The sequence below is a fragment of the Branchiostoma lanceolatum genome, chromosome 1 (assembly GCF_035083965.1).
Source record: "Branchiostoma lanceolatum isolate klBraLanc5 chromosome 1, klBraLanc5.hap2, whole genome shotgun sequence".
NCBI lineage: Eukaryota > Metazoa > Chordata > Leptocardii > Amphioxiformes > Branchiostomatidae > Branchiostoma > Branchiostoma lanceolatum.
The window spans coordinates 15912707-15927309 of record NC_089722.1 but is presented as its reverse complement, the minus strand read 5'-3'; the positions used below and the strand labels follow the sequence as shown (position 1 = coordinate 15927309).

Sequence of the window (14603 nt, the reverse complement as noted above, 5' to 3'; positions counted from 1 at the left end):
GGGCTCTGTCGGCACCAGAAAGCCTCTTGCGGCTGTCAGATAACGGCAGTTTTAAATGCCATTACAGATCGCTCCCTAGGTTATATTTTGGTGACAATTTTTTCATTGTCTAAAGATCATGTGTGCTTGCAATAGAAAGTAAAACATCTCCGGAAACCCTGTGTTTTTATTGGAATTACGGCCATGAAAGGTTCGTGTTTTAACGGTATTTCCTTTGGGATGGCCTAACTGGCGTGTGAGACCCCAAGTCATGATGAAGCTCACTATTTCCTTAGAAAGGTATGTAGTTTAAGAAGAATTCAATTTTTCTCCTTTCAATATTTTTAAGTGCTACAGGAAAAGTCATGATTGAACTCATTATTTCCGAAGAAACTTGGTTAGAAAGAAAATCTTCATTAAATTTGCTGCTTTCAACGGCTCTAATTGCAACACACAAGTCATTGTTTCCTTGGAAGGTTGTCTGACACCTAAAGCTAAACACCTGTAGTTAGTCCTTGTAATTCTTGATGGTAGTTCATCAGTACCATACTCTTGTTTCAACAATGCAAGCAATTAGCTCTGCTCTGTCTGCCATTGGTACCCTATCTGGTTTCAAAGTTTGTTTTCAGAGTATTGGCCCTCCCAATTAGATCACTGTTTTGGCAACTTTTGAATGGGGTGGGGGGTAACCCCTTTTAGCTCCCACTGCCCTATCAGTATCTGCCAATCAAAATGACAGAAGGGTTTCCGTAGAAATCCGATCTCCATTCCTTGGAATTGATGTAAACCATCTTCATATCTGGAAAATTTTAATCAACAAAGGAGTATCCATGACAGCTGATCAAAAGAAGTTTGTTGATATGAATTATTAACGAGTCATACAGGCCTTCCATTTTTAGTTAGAGGAAGTCCATACATAGTGTGACAGTGCCATAAGGTATGTGACACTTGGGTTTATGTAACCTTTGGAGAATGCTGTTTTTGGTTTGATGGTGGCCTGCCCCTAGATACAAGACACCAGCCACTCTTGGGCAGGGCTGTCTCCAGCTATAATTTTTTTTCCGTCCCACTAATTCTTTGAGATCCAATGTTTTGATTTTCGTTCTTAAATCTGTTATTTTAAGCCTACAATACAGCATTTTCATCAATTTCATGTCATGAAGTTCCCATTTTTGGGATGGACAGGATGACATTTTTTTCCGTCCCAGCAAGCAAATTTCCGTCATGGGACGGAGGGACGGGTCCTGTAGACAGCACTGCTTACAGTGGCATATGTAATGCTAAAATCCATGGGAGTTTTCAACTCGATTTTTCAGTAAAGGTAAAGCAGTCATCCTCAATTGAGGTGAAGCATGATGCTTTTTCAAGTAGCTAGTCGTAGTGCAATGCGGCTTCGCCACAGCTCGCGTTTATCAGTACTGTACTTAAATGTTTACTATTTCATGCAAGTACGATGTGTACAGCCTTCTTCTTCAGCCTTCCTAGAGTTGCTATCATATTTTTGTCTTCTTTTTTCTTTCATTTAGGCAGGAGATAATGGCTGTGACTTTACAATGGGGTCTCCAGAATCTTTAAGCGCTGTATGCCAGGACACAAACACACCCCTCTAGAACTTATATGCTTTGTGTACAGTTATGCAGCTATTCAATACATACATTGTATAGAGAATACCTGCGTGACTATTACCTAGAGGGGATGGTTTGACCTACATGTAAAATTATGTGCTGGATGCTTACAGTCCCACCACAGGCCAATTATGACACTGAGATGCACCAGTATTTCAACTGAAGCAAGCTGGTGACCTAAATACTCATGGATCAAAGCAGATTTTCCACATGGTTTGAGGTCTATGGTAGGATAGGTGGTGTACAACCACAACAGTAGATTAGCAGAGCGTAGTCAGTGTCCAAACATTGTATTCTGACCCTTTTGTTGGACATGCATGGTATGCAAGCACAGAATGCACAGATTAACGGCATTCAAGCTTATCGTGCTGTATATGAAACTTTTATGACACCACAAAGGGTCATGTTCTTTCAATCTTACTGTCAGTTCTATAACTAGGACAGCACATGTCAAGTGAAACTGATGAAAAATTGGGAATAATCTTCTTCAGTATTAGGTAACCAACATCGATCTGTCAATGAATCTGCTACACTTGTACAGTGATTGTAATCGAAGTGACTGTATTGTGATAATTCAATATCTTATCAAAGTGTAACAATGAACATTCAAAGAGACTAAATCTTATACAAAGCACCTTTGACCAGAGCAAACCTGAACATCCCAGTTCTCTCATCTGAGGGTGGCATTTTTGTGCTGAAATTGTTTGGCTGACCACACAGATCTAGTCTCTACTAGACTATTAAACTACGCTGGCTATAGGGAGAATATTTGCCAGGGGAGTCTGGCCATCGGAGGGTTTCATTCGCATTTTGGACCCTCTCTCCGTAGCCAACTTCTTTAGCATACTATTTAGTCTATTTGGCTAACTTCTACTACTTTCCCAGCCATCTGCGAGGCCTAGCATGTAAAGTAAAGCAGTCATCCTCAGTTGAGGTGAAGCATAATGCTTTTTCAAGTAGCTAGTGGTAGTGCCACGGCTGGCGTTTTTGGCCAAGCACATCGGGTCACCTCTACTCTTCTCGTTAAGTGTGTTGGGTTCTTTGCCTGGTAGAGGCTAACACAGATAAGAAGGGAGAAAGGAAGATCCTAAGACTCACCTGTTCACGAAGGGGGAACCTGGTCTGCCAGTGCTTGATCTTCGGATCCTTGGCATAGTTGAAGCCATTTTTTTTGCTCAGGACACTGAGGATGGTGATGAGACTACGACTGCCACACTTGCCCACACGGTTGTACACCAGACGGTCAAAACCATTGGAATTGGCCTGGAAGAAGAGAGAGAAAAAGGTGCTATAGACTACAGCATCACGAAAAATTTTGACTTGAAGGAGTCCTCCTACAAATACTGACATTTCTGGTGAAATATCTTTCCAGTTATCTTCCCAATACATGAAGCGGACAGGGCTAGTTTGCAAGGCTTTGAATTTGATTTACATCTAACTTTCTTAGATTAAGCCCATTTTTTTCACCTGAAATATCAGCAAACATATGCCATAGTCAGAAAAATGGAACAGACAGAGGATGTTGTGACTGTCAGACTGTTAAGGTTTTGTGTTTGAATCTCAAATACAGTAGCTTTACTTTAAAAGACTTGTAAGATCTCTATCAACTTTTCCCTGCCATGAACAACATTGTAATTTTACTTCATAACAGATTGAAATATTTGAATCCTTGAGTAAACTGAAATTGTTGCCCTTGAACTTCAACTCCAAGAAAAGGACAACTGTCCTTATGAAAGAATCTTGGCTCTGTCCAAGAGTTTACTCATAGACCAAGGGTCTGGATATAATTTGTGTTTAGCAGTAGAAAAACATCTTGATCTTTATTAGTCTAGACAGGTCGGGTATAGGAATGTTTGCAGGCAGGGCAAGACCTCATCACCTCTTAGAAAGGTTTGCATAAAATTTAGCTGACACCCTGAATTTGCGACAAACTGGACAAGAGTAGGAAAAAATACAATCTGGAGAGAAAACCTTGCAATGCTTTCTCCAATGTTGTAGACAGAAAATTTCGTCATGTTTCTCTATAAATGGTTTCAAAAATTTCATCACCTTCTTGTGAGTTTCATGACCTTAATTGGTGTAAACTTGAATGCAAGTTCAAAGTTGAGTTCCTCCAAGAATATCTAATTCTTCGCAGCAAACTTTAAGCAATTCTTTTCAGATTGCTGTATCTATTCTCCAATCTGAAGCTGAAGTGAGAGATTTCTACCTTCTTTTGATTAGTTTTCCAACAGGCAATCCCTTCAGCTGACAGAAAACTAACCATCTCTTCCATCAACCTCTGCTCGGAGGATATATACTGTAAATGCATTTAAGTTCGCGTGGTTTTAATTTCGCGTAGGGAGAAAATGGAGTGTTCGCGGTGGTTTTAAGTCTGCATTTGAAACAATAGTAGTGCTTACAGAAACACCGGCAAAAAAGTTTGCGACGAAGAGCTTACAGCGAAAACCCCAAACATAAAACCGCTGTGAAGATTTCTGCATTTACAGTAGTCCCTGCCTTCCAGGGGAGGGCCCTCAACAACCTTTCAGTTATCCATCTCTCTCTGCCTCCCAGACAGCGGTGCACCAGCAACCCAAACAAACCTGGCTGCCACATGGTGCCCTCTCACACCCTGGGAGAACCTTACACCTCAAACATACTCAGTTGCAGGCCCACAGAGAGCAGAGCACTTCACAACTTCAAGGGGACTCGGGTCAGGTTCAAGTCTATGGAATCCAAACAAGGGAATTCATTTTGCAGTCAAGGGAAGCAAACACTATAGGTGATGACACTGGAATGGAGGTGACCAAGCACTAAGGTGGTGTCAGTTATTTAAGTGCCAATGAGGTAAAATTTTCTCTATCATTCACATAGGAATTTGGTATTTTCTAAAACATCTCTGTCATCTTTGTGTCTACAGTGTGTTCGTTGACGTTGGTAGGGCTACTAGGGCAAATTAGCAATGGATCATGATGAGGTCACAGAAAGAACTCCCCCATTAGGTAGTATGGAGTCCTTTCTGTGACCACCAGATGCTAATTTGTCCCACCAAGGAGCGCAGGGTAGACAATTGATTTAGAGATTTCATAGATCTAGACTTTTTCAGAAAATACATTGTACCATATGTTTATGTGAATGATAGACTGAGGAAATTTCATTTTCCTAGCACTTTAAAGAGGAACATTTAATAAATGGCTTTTCTAAAAGGAGCCCAAAGTCTCAACATTTTTCAGGAGGATTTGGGATATCGGGCTTAGGTTTAGCCTGCCTGTGATGCAAGGTTAAAGTCGTTAGCGAGACATATCACATTTCAGTAGAGGCTAAAAATTAATGCTTCCTCTGGCTGTTCCAGTTTTCTCTGAGGGGAAAAGGGATTTTTAACATCTAAAATATGCTCTTAGTAACCCAACTGTTTTAGATTTTGAATTTCCGAAGGATTAGAAATGGTTTAAGACATGTAAATCATGTTCCCATACATTGCAATTATTCACAGTTGCAGAACATCTATCAGACACATTGGTAAAAATTCTAAAAAAAGTTGTAGTAAATATGACAAACTTTCACACATCTAAATAAACTAAGAAACTTCTCTCTAAAGAGCTACAATTGCGTCAATGTCAAAAAAAATCAAACAGAAGCAGGACAATGGTCCACTTCTACTGTGCAGCACATATTGCAAAAAAAAAACTTCAAATCATGTACTAGTAACATTACAGACTGTTTGTTCATGGATATCCAAACTGCAATTGAAATTCAAATGGTTCAATTGGAAAAGAAGCTAATTTTTTGTCGTTTTCAAATTCAATGGCCAAAGAAGGTGGTGGGATCCCAGGATCCTCTTCTTCCAGGTCGTGTGACCCAGCAGATTGACAGTAGATTTCAGTAGATGACAGTAATGATTCACCTGTCAATCATCATTAAAGACTAACAGGGTATTTTCATACCTTTGAAACCTTTTTAATGCCTTTGTTAGCAAATGTGTAATAGATTCATTCTCAACTCTCACAAGTATGTTTTAAAAAAGCTATCATTATTTTGCGCTGCACAGCAGTTACAGTCCAAGTAAACAATTTGCACAAAGGTAATAACAGAGGTGTTACATTTTAAACATGACAGTATTGTTACCATCCAAGATGAAGCCCATGCCAGTATGAGTGCTGGTACCACCTTACCTGGGTATCTGTCACCAGCGGTTTTGCTTTTACCTTTGCACCCCTACTAGATACTCTCTGCAAAACAATGTATGCATTTTACCTTGTGCCCACCCTCTACTTGAAGTGCTGTCCCAAACTGGTTGTGAAGAACATAATTTGGTTCTTCCGAAAATAATTTCATCAGGTTGGTAGAACATAGGATATTTGGAGTTTCTTTTATCACAACCAGGTAATCTCACCTGCTGACGTTTCGGTGTCTTTCAGACACCTTCTTCAGAGCTTCTGACTGGATTACTGCTCCTCACCGCTATAAGTATAAGTAGCAGTACTCCAGTCAGAAGCTCTGAAGAAGGTGTCTGACAGACACCAAAACGTCAGCAGGTGAGATTCCTGGTTGTGATAAAAGAAACTCCAAATATACCATAATTTGTTTCTGTTCCTTTTCATGCCCTTGTCACATCACAATCAGTCGTGATCAATCACAAATTACTTTCAGTTAAAAAAGAAATATTTTTCCTATATTTCGATGTTGTATCAGTCTACTTGATAGAAATGTATTTTTGAAGTTCCAACCAAAATAAAACAGCACCTCCCAACACATTTGGCTGATTTACCTGTGTTGTCACCAACATCATTGCCTCAGTACTACTATGGCATGTCTAAACAATGACCAACGGTCACAAAATGCACCTAGCAACACAAGTACATTACATATCGAAAAGCACAATTTCTTTCCATATGTATTAGATACTATGTGGCAGTATTCATCAATATAATATTGTTCTAGTAATGCAAAAGCATAATTTGTATTCTTCTCTTCACAACCTATGTTGATAGGTGCATTCTGAGTCATCTCTGAACATGTCAAATATTTTACAAAAATTTTCAAGAATTTTAGCAGGAGAAAAACAACTCTCAGAGTCAGTGGATCAACTCTCTAAAACATGACATACATGTATTCATAGATATATCATAAATGTTTCATATTCAGAGATGACTGCTTAGTTATATATCATAAAAGTTGCGTGCAAGAACAGAAAAGACAGCAAGTCTACAGTGTACGTTTACATCTGTCTATTTTTTTAATTCAGTACAAGCAATATAAGAACAGTGCAAGCCATCCACTCAAAGAGATATGGAAAAAGTGTCACTCAAGCAAAGTTTTACAGAAAGTCCAGTCCATGGTCCATGTAACACTACAAACTTTACATTTCAGAGTCTATAAAAACACCTATGTAACCTTCTATATGGGTCTCTCCTCTGTTCTACAGATCATTACTTCTTAGTTGTGACTCCTTGTTTGTATTACTTACCTTGGCTTTAGTAGTCCTGGTGGGTGCCAGTCCTGTGAACAGAAACAAATGTCCAAGTTTACAAAACAGCCACTGACCGCAGAGGTGGACAAAAGCAGACTTTTAACATTGCCACCAACTTGTGTGTGGTCACAGCTAATGCAAAACACTGTATTTGAATGTCACATATCTTTTAACCACTCTAAAGGGTCTTTAGAGAAAGGAGAAAATCTAAAGAACATCCCCAACTTCTTTCATCGTCCCACACAGCAAATTGCTTACACCCACGCCCCCCTCCCTCACATCAACATACACGCAGTATGAACACGTTTGGGAAAGTGATTTTGACCTCCTTAGCACATGAAACCAGGGGTGATTACAAAGACAAGCACGCAGGGACACGCGTAAGTACCTGTCGCTTATGCCACGTGTGCATGTTTACATTTCCACAACATCAACACAATTGTTCCCCCGTTGCATCATGGGAGTGTCACGCACCAGATTTTTTGTTTCAAATGAATTATTTAAGAGTATCGGAATCCATTCCAAAAACACCGCTTGAGTCAACTAAAATATTCCCGCGCGAAGGTCATCACCTTACACCTTTTGGCCCCTGCCGAATCCTACTGGAATTTCCTAACGATTGGGAGGGGAGGGGGGCATTTTTTTCTTGTCTGTTTGCTAGGTCAAACATAAAAGGATAAAACACACGGCACGAAAACATCTTCGGTCATGATAATAAATAGTGTCTATCCTTGGTGACCTCCAATGTAACATTTGTTTTCATTTTTCGTGCAATCTAATCGTTGTCCATTTCGACCCAGTCCTCATCACTTTCATAGTCACGGGTCAACGACCGGGTCAACAACACTTTGCAGAACGACTCGGCGGCGGTTTATACTTGTGACGGACAGACCCTCAAAACAGCTTCTCGATTAGGGCGTGGATAAAACATTCAGGGTTGCCGTTCCCAGACGGCTTGTCCACTTCCTTGGGATACTAGTACTTGTTTCGCCTTTCGTCTAGGTTTGAAATTGAAGTTGAACACCATCAAAGTCGTTCAAAATACTGTCGTGAGCATTGCGTTTGCGTCTACATTGCTCTCGCTTTTCTTCAATCTTTCTTTATTTTGGAAAATGGAGTTTTGATCACATTGTTAAGAAATAACTTGAAATCGAGACCATAGCCTCCAAATTCCGTTGCTGTTCCGGAAATTGTTTATGGTATCCTTAGCACTGTGTTAGTTTTCTTTTCCACGTGTTTGTTTTCTTTTGTTTTTTATGCTCCACAAAGGTCGGTCTGTTCAAGGAGGTTCAATCCTCCTTGGTCTGTATAATCGTTCTGCAATCAGATGACTCGACTGTGACACACTAACCACGCAAAGTGACATTTTCTCCAGCTAACTCGATCCTTCCTGTTTTCCATTCCACGGATTGGCATTTGGAAAGGTTGGCACCCACACATACGGGCTTGGTGCCAGCTGCTTCCTTCTATCAGTTCCCTTCAATGACACGATATTCTGCTGTCTTCCCTCGTGTAGTTCACGGTCCGTACTTGAAGCACGTCTGGGTATCTTTGATAATGACATTGTGGCATTTCGGGTCCCCCACACTTAACTTTAAACGCTCCTCAGAGATCGGTAGCCTGGTATCAAGTTTGACTCAAAGCTATATGAAACTTTATGAGGCGTGGTATAAACAACTGAATATCATAACTTATCAAGTTTATAGGAGAAAATGTCATGCTTCAATGAACTTCTTCCGTACATGTGTGACGAAATTGATTTCGCTGAAAACGCAGCTAGACATCCTGGGTTTTTCTGAGTTGGTTCATTTCCACTTTCATTTGATCCAACTTTCTAAATAAATCCCTTAGGGTCAGATGAATCGTGTGTTCGGATTACTGGCCATCTTGAACTGATTTTGTCGCGGCACAGACAGACCTGCGTGAAAACGCTCACCCGAGTTCAAGTTCAGAGGCAGACAGAAGGATAGCGTGACTCACACGTCGGATTCTCAGACACTAACAAGACAGGAGATGACGCATTTGACCCCTACGGACCCAGGAGCAGTTCCTCTGCATAACCTTTCCGCCGTCCCCAAAAGATACATTCAAAAGTCTAGACTAACATCGGGAAAATTCGGGGCGTCTAGCCATGGATGTCCGTGATTTGGTCTAGCTAATAAAAGTAGTCAAGTCGGAGACATGGTGCGACAGAAATGTAGATAGATTGAAAACTTTCGGTGTAGACCTAGCTTTTAAGTTCTACCAGGCCTTCCTATATTATACATGGGGATGAATTAAGGAAAAAAGGAGAATATTGCCACCATCAATTAATAACAGCGCTAGCAAATGAAACGGTTTTGGTGGCCAAACTCTAGTCCTGGGAAATATTCTTCCTGTAGCCAGCGTAGTTAGTCTGGAACTGGAAAAGACCAAAGTGCAGACCCAAACAGTGGTACATGTACGAGTATATAATCGTTATACTGCATCTGGCTAAAGAAACGTAGCGTAAGAAATTAATCAACTTTTAGTGTATACATATTTAAATGTCTAACACATTTCCTCCTTTGGTAACCCACTCACAAATCCAAATAGTCAAACATAAATTTCCGCTACCAACTCTAGGAGACCTCTCTTTGACACTGATTCATTGTTTTTCTTACATTCTTGTTGTTTTAGTAGCTTCCGTTGCAGTTTTCTCAACCCCCCTCCCCCTTCCCGAAAGCTGAACCGACGACAGTTTCAAGACTTCTAACAAGAGTCAGACAAGACGTGATCTTCTAAACAAGTTGTAATTACCTAGAATTCCCACAAGGAAGTTTTGAAAGCGATCTGAAGTTTGTAGAGGGCAAGTGTTACGATCTTTCCAAGTACCTCTATTCCCAGGGGAAGGAATTGACCTTAACCCTATCAGTCCACCATTCCTAACTGCGTAACAAATGACCTTGACAAGACGAAATTGGGCTATACCATTGTTACATAGGGTAGATATTTCGGGCGTATTTGTTTATTTAGACTCGACTACTTTAATATACTATCTCGAATGCAAACGGGCGATTATTCGTGCATTGTTAGTTTCGTGGTTAGACTAGAAAGAAATGAAGGCGAGTTGCTCTTGGACTGAGGAAAAGAGGTTGCTGGGTTTTTAAATTTGAAAAAAAAAATCGTGGACCCGAAAACATTGACATAATTTTGAGATTATATTTATGCACTCTCCACTTTTGATGTTGCTGGTGTCCCTTCTCAGCTTTGGCCGAGCCCTACGATTGCAAATGGCCACAAAGTCGAAAGACAAACAATTCAAAAGTTGTACTGTAATATTATACTAAGCATACATGACTTACCGAGATACGCTCTATTTTATAACAGAAACTACGTCAATTTCTATGAGACCAACAAGCTGCGTTAACTCCATTTCCTTACATAGTTAGACATGAGAAACAGTTGAATTTGGGGAGGAGGTCTAAAAAAATGTGAACGCGTCACTTTCTTCTAACAGTACTGTACAGTGGTCCCTCTGTCTGGTGATAGTAAATCATGTAGAAATGCGGTGATATGTAAACTGCTTGAGTAAATATTTCTGGAACGAAAGCCGGCGCACTTAATGTTTGCCTTCATGTTAACTATCGAGATACCGTTATCAGTGGTAGAAATACTTTTTTTCAGTGTTCTGCAATATTGCAGAATGTCAAAAAATTTTTCTGCAATTTGAAAATATTTTCTGCAAATACACAAGACACCTTCTCAACTTGATAATGCCTATATATACTTATATTTACATCATATCTAGCTTTGCAACATTGCTGTTATTCTTTACTCTCACTCTATCTTTAATTTTTACTAGCAAAATTTGAAACAGGAATAACATACATGTGCGTGAAAAATATTCAAATGAATAGCGAAAATTGCAACAGCAAAAGCGTATCTATTCAATATTAAAATAATGAAAAATTCAAAATAAAGAAACTTCACGCAAACCTTGCCCTCTGCGTAATTCTATTTTTTATAAATTTGAAAAATTGCTATCGGTTTTAAACATCGGACTCCGAGTTCGAAAAATCGGCCCTCAAGACGGCCCGGGGATGTTATTGTTTTTCACGTGGGCGCCCCCCTCCCCACTGTCTCGGCACAGGAGGAAATGTCCCGCCTTCTCCACGCAAGGCGGTGCTCTAGATCTATCTGAGTAGTTCTCAACTTCATCGCTGCCATCTGGGCTTGAAGGACCATGGACTAATGTAGCAGCCACCGTTTCGTTCCTTCTGTCATCGCGCCCATGTCCCGAGTTCAGGCCCCGAAGAAATCGCATGCTTGCGACATACTAGAAACATCCGGGAATTGTTTTCCCGACTTTTGCCGACCTCGAGATCGTGACCGCGGAGATTAGCGAGGGTTGACGGAAATGCACGAATTTGACATTTTCTCACATGATTCGTCTCCGAAGTTATCACGGAAAGGGCCGAAAAAACTGGTGCTAACCAGGCAGTCGGAACGCACCGAAACGCCGCCATCTTGCGCGGCGGTGTGGGTTTCAGTTTATATCTACAGCGCCGCTAGTTTGCTTACTAGCAAGTCTATATGAATTATAATCTCCTGAATTGAGAGCCATTTAATCCCGAGTCTGTTTTTTTTCTTCTGCAAAATTGCAGATTGTTTAATTTTTCTTCTGCAATCTTGAAAATCTTTATGCATTTTGCAGATTGCAGACGGGTATTTCGAACGCTGCGTTATCAATTACATAGCTAATCGCCTTAGCCCCCCTTTAACCCTTATGTACGTGCACGTTCCTTTGGTAATGCATTGAGGGCCAAGCACGTTGTTTGACTTTTCACACGTCGGTGCAAATAGAAGTACTCTGTATTGTATACAACTGACGTTAGGGCACTTTCGTGAAACGCGAAAAACTTTTACAGAATTAAACAAGAGCACAGAAGTTTATCTCGTCTGCTCCCAAGGTTTTGCAAAGAGCCCGTCTTGTTATTTTAAAAATAAAAGGAGGGGTGAAGAAATGCACATAATTTTCTGGTGACCTTGTTTATCTGAGTCGCTTGGTGAGGCGACCCCGCGCGCCTGCTGGTTTTGATTTGGTGTCGACAAGGGCTTCGTTCAAAAAGGGGTGACAACAACGTAACACTTCATCGTCTCAAAGGCCTCTTGTGTTCTAGAGATAGGCCCTGTTTGGTGAAGACGTCATCTTGGATGATGGGTGGGAATGTTCGTGGTTCGTTTACTCTTTTATGGACTGAGGCCGAAGCACACAAATCATTTGAAATCTCCCTCTGGCCTACTTTTGAAAATAACTCAGCTCAGTGAAAGAAACGCATCGCACCGCAACTGAGACGTCATAGTCATATATACGTCCTTACTTCTAATCTACTTGTTGAGCGACGGTAAGCTTACTAAGGCCACAGCAAGTAAATTTTATGGATGACATCCTCCGCATACTCCAAAATTAATGAGATAGGGCGAAAAAAAAACAAGACGGGCAAAAAAAACAAGATTCCTATATTTTCAAATTTTGAGATCATGAATCTTGTTAAACAAGACTTGAGGCAACACAATATGATATCACGACCAACAGGTCCTGTATTCAACCAATGAGATTTCATATATAATATAAGACCTCCTTGATTCAACAGTAAACATGTCATACCATCATGGGCATTCTGGAATACCTGGGCAGCAACTATATTCAACTGGGTATTCATATGGAACACCCTGTCAACACATGCCATCAAATGTATGCTGGACCATATATAACAATTGCACAACACAGAGCCTTTGTCGGACATATCATCGGAGGGCAATGAAATTTTGATTTTGTTAGTAGCTTACTTCATTCAAGAACAGCACATTGGATTACACGTTGTTGATAATAATGGCACAAAAAGTACACACCATATTACAAGTTTGGCATGAGGGCTGCACAGTGTCTTCCTGTAAGTTGGTGACGACGAGCAATCTTGTTACAGCTTGCATACGCAATAATTGTATAACACATTTGTATGGAGTTTTCACCATTCTTACATGTGCATATGCCTTCTTATGGCATCTAGAACGTTTTTGCGATAGAACTGACCGTAGTTTGCGACATGTTGTACTATTTTCGGTATGTTGACCATTGCCGAAAGGTAAAAAAAATCTTTTTTTTTTTTTTTCGAAATCAGGCGAAAATTAATGAGCGCGCTGATGTCATCCATAAAATTTACTTGCTGTGGCCTAATTGGCTGTTATTTATTTCGACAACTTTTATCAGCTTTCCCCGCAGAGTTTCTCTGGCAACGGAAAAACGATACCGCTTGGCATGTGGATTAATTTTGGGACTAATTAGTTGTCATCGGTTCCCCCAAAACAAGCTTGATTGTACACAAATTCCGACGCTATTTTCTTGACACCAGTGTGATGATGGTCCTATATCACTCAATGGCATCCCCCAATTGGGAGCGACCTTTGACTCAGCAGATCTCCTTGGCAAAAATAGAGCAAGAAAAAACGGGAGCAAAGTCCTCGCCCGCTCGAATGAAAACAGTTTGCGTCAATACACAAAGCCGGAGAGGCATCCCCGCTGTGTGTGTCCGCTGCGCCAGTGGCGTGCCCAAATTCCCCCAAAGCGCAGATAACGAACACCACATACACTCAAGATCTGTAAACGTTTCAAGAGGGAGCGACCGTGAGAGTACACACAAACGTACCTGAGTCGCCGGGGGCACCGACAGCGTACTCTCTCCCGTTCACTCTACTAGCCCGGCTCCCGGCTGATGACCCCAGCCCCCGGTAGTGTACCAAGAGCGAGCTCGCACTCAGGATAACCAGAAGTCCCGTAATAATCCCATAGGTTTTGAAGGCCCTCGCGAAGCTGACCATAGCGGGCCCAAACAGGCAGCTTCCCCCATGAAATCCTGGACAACGCGATGAGGTTTCCACTCTCAGCTATGCCCGCTATTCTACCGCGGGACGTGAGTATCGTGGTCCGTATGGTGCCTAGTGCTTGCGCATGGGGATAGAATGACAGCCAGAGTAGCTCGACCGGAACCGCCAACTATCGCGCTGGGCCGGGCCAGCCCGATTGGTCGTCAGCTTGCGGGAGTGACAGCGTTCCCGCCCGCTAATTGGGCAAGAGTGGGGCGGGGGATAGCCTCATTTCCGGCCATGGGTGCACTTGAACACGTGTCCCCCACCACCCCGTATAATAATCTACAGGAAATACTAGTAACTAGACGTTTACGACAAAGAAAATCTTCTAGTTTAGAGATATGAACTGTCCTCTTGACAACAAGAAGACTCAAGGCGTCACGTACTATTTTCATTCGCCATGTGGCGACCCAACCTCACCACACCCCTCATCATTCCAGACATATCAGGACGGTCTAGATATGGAAGTTTTGGGAATTCCGGAATCCCAAAGACGCACACACTCTTGCTTGAAAATCTTCCGTCGGTTCGTCTCTAGAACAGCATTTGATAATGTCTGTTTCTAATTTAACAGGGTTCATTTTTCAGCCATAAAGTATTTTATTGTTCAACAAATGAAAAGGAATCTAACGCCGTTGCTCAACGAATTTTCGATCTTC

General features: G+C 41.3%; 1 protein-coding gene across 3 annotated transcripts in view; it reads right to left on the bottom strand.

The window, feature by feature from the left end:
- LOC136437418 (uronyl 2-sulfotransferase-like) overlaps nucleotides 1-14043 on the bottom strand; it is a 48421-nt gene extending 34378 nt beyond the window's left edge. The window contains exons 1-4 of one of the 3 annotated variants that reach the window (XM_066432029.1): nucleotides 13725-14043; nucleotides 7054-7085; nucleotides 5759-5815; nucleotides 2703-2867 (exon numbers count right to left, since the gene is read on the bottom strand). In XM_066432029.1, the coding sequence (XP_066288126.1) occupies nucleotides 2703-2867; nucleotides 5759-5815; nucleotides 7054-7085; nucleotides 13725-13896 (426 nt within the window). In that variant the 5' untranslated portion in view covers nucleotides 13897-14043. The remainder of the gene's footprint in view (nucleotides 1-2702; nucleotides 2868-5758; nucleotides 5816-7053; nucleotides 7086-13724) is intronic. The other 2 variants (XM_066432042.1, XM_066432037.1) reach the window with 2 other exon arrangements.
- Between the last annotated feature and the right edge of the window lie 560 nt (nucleotides 14044-14603).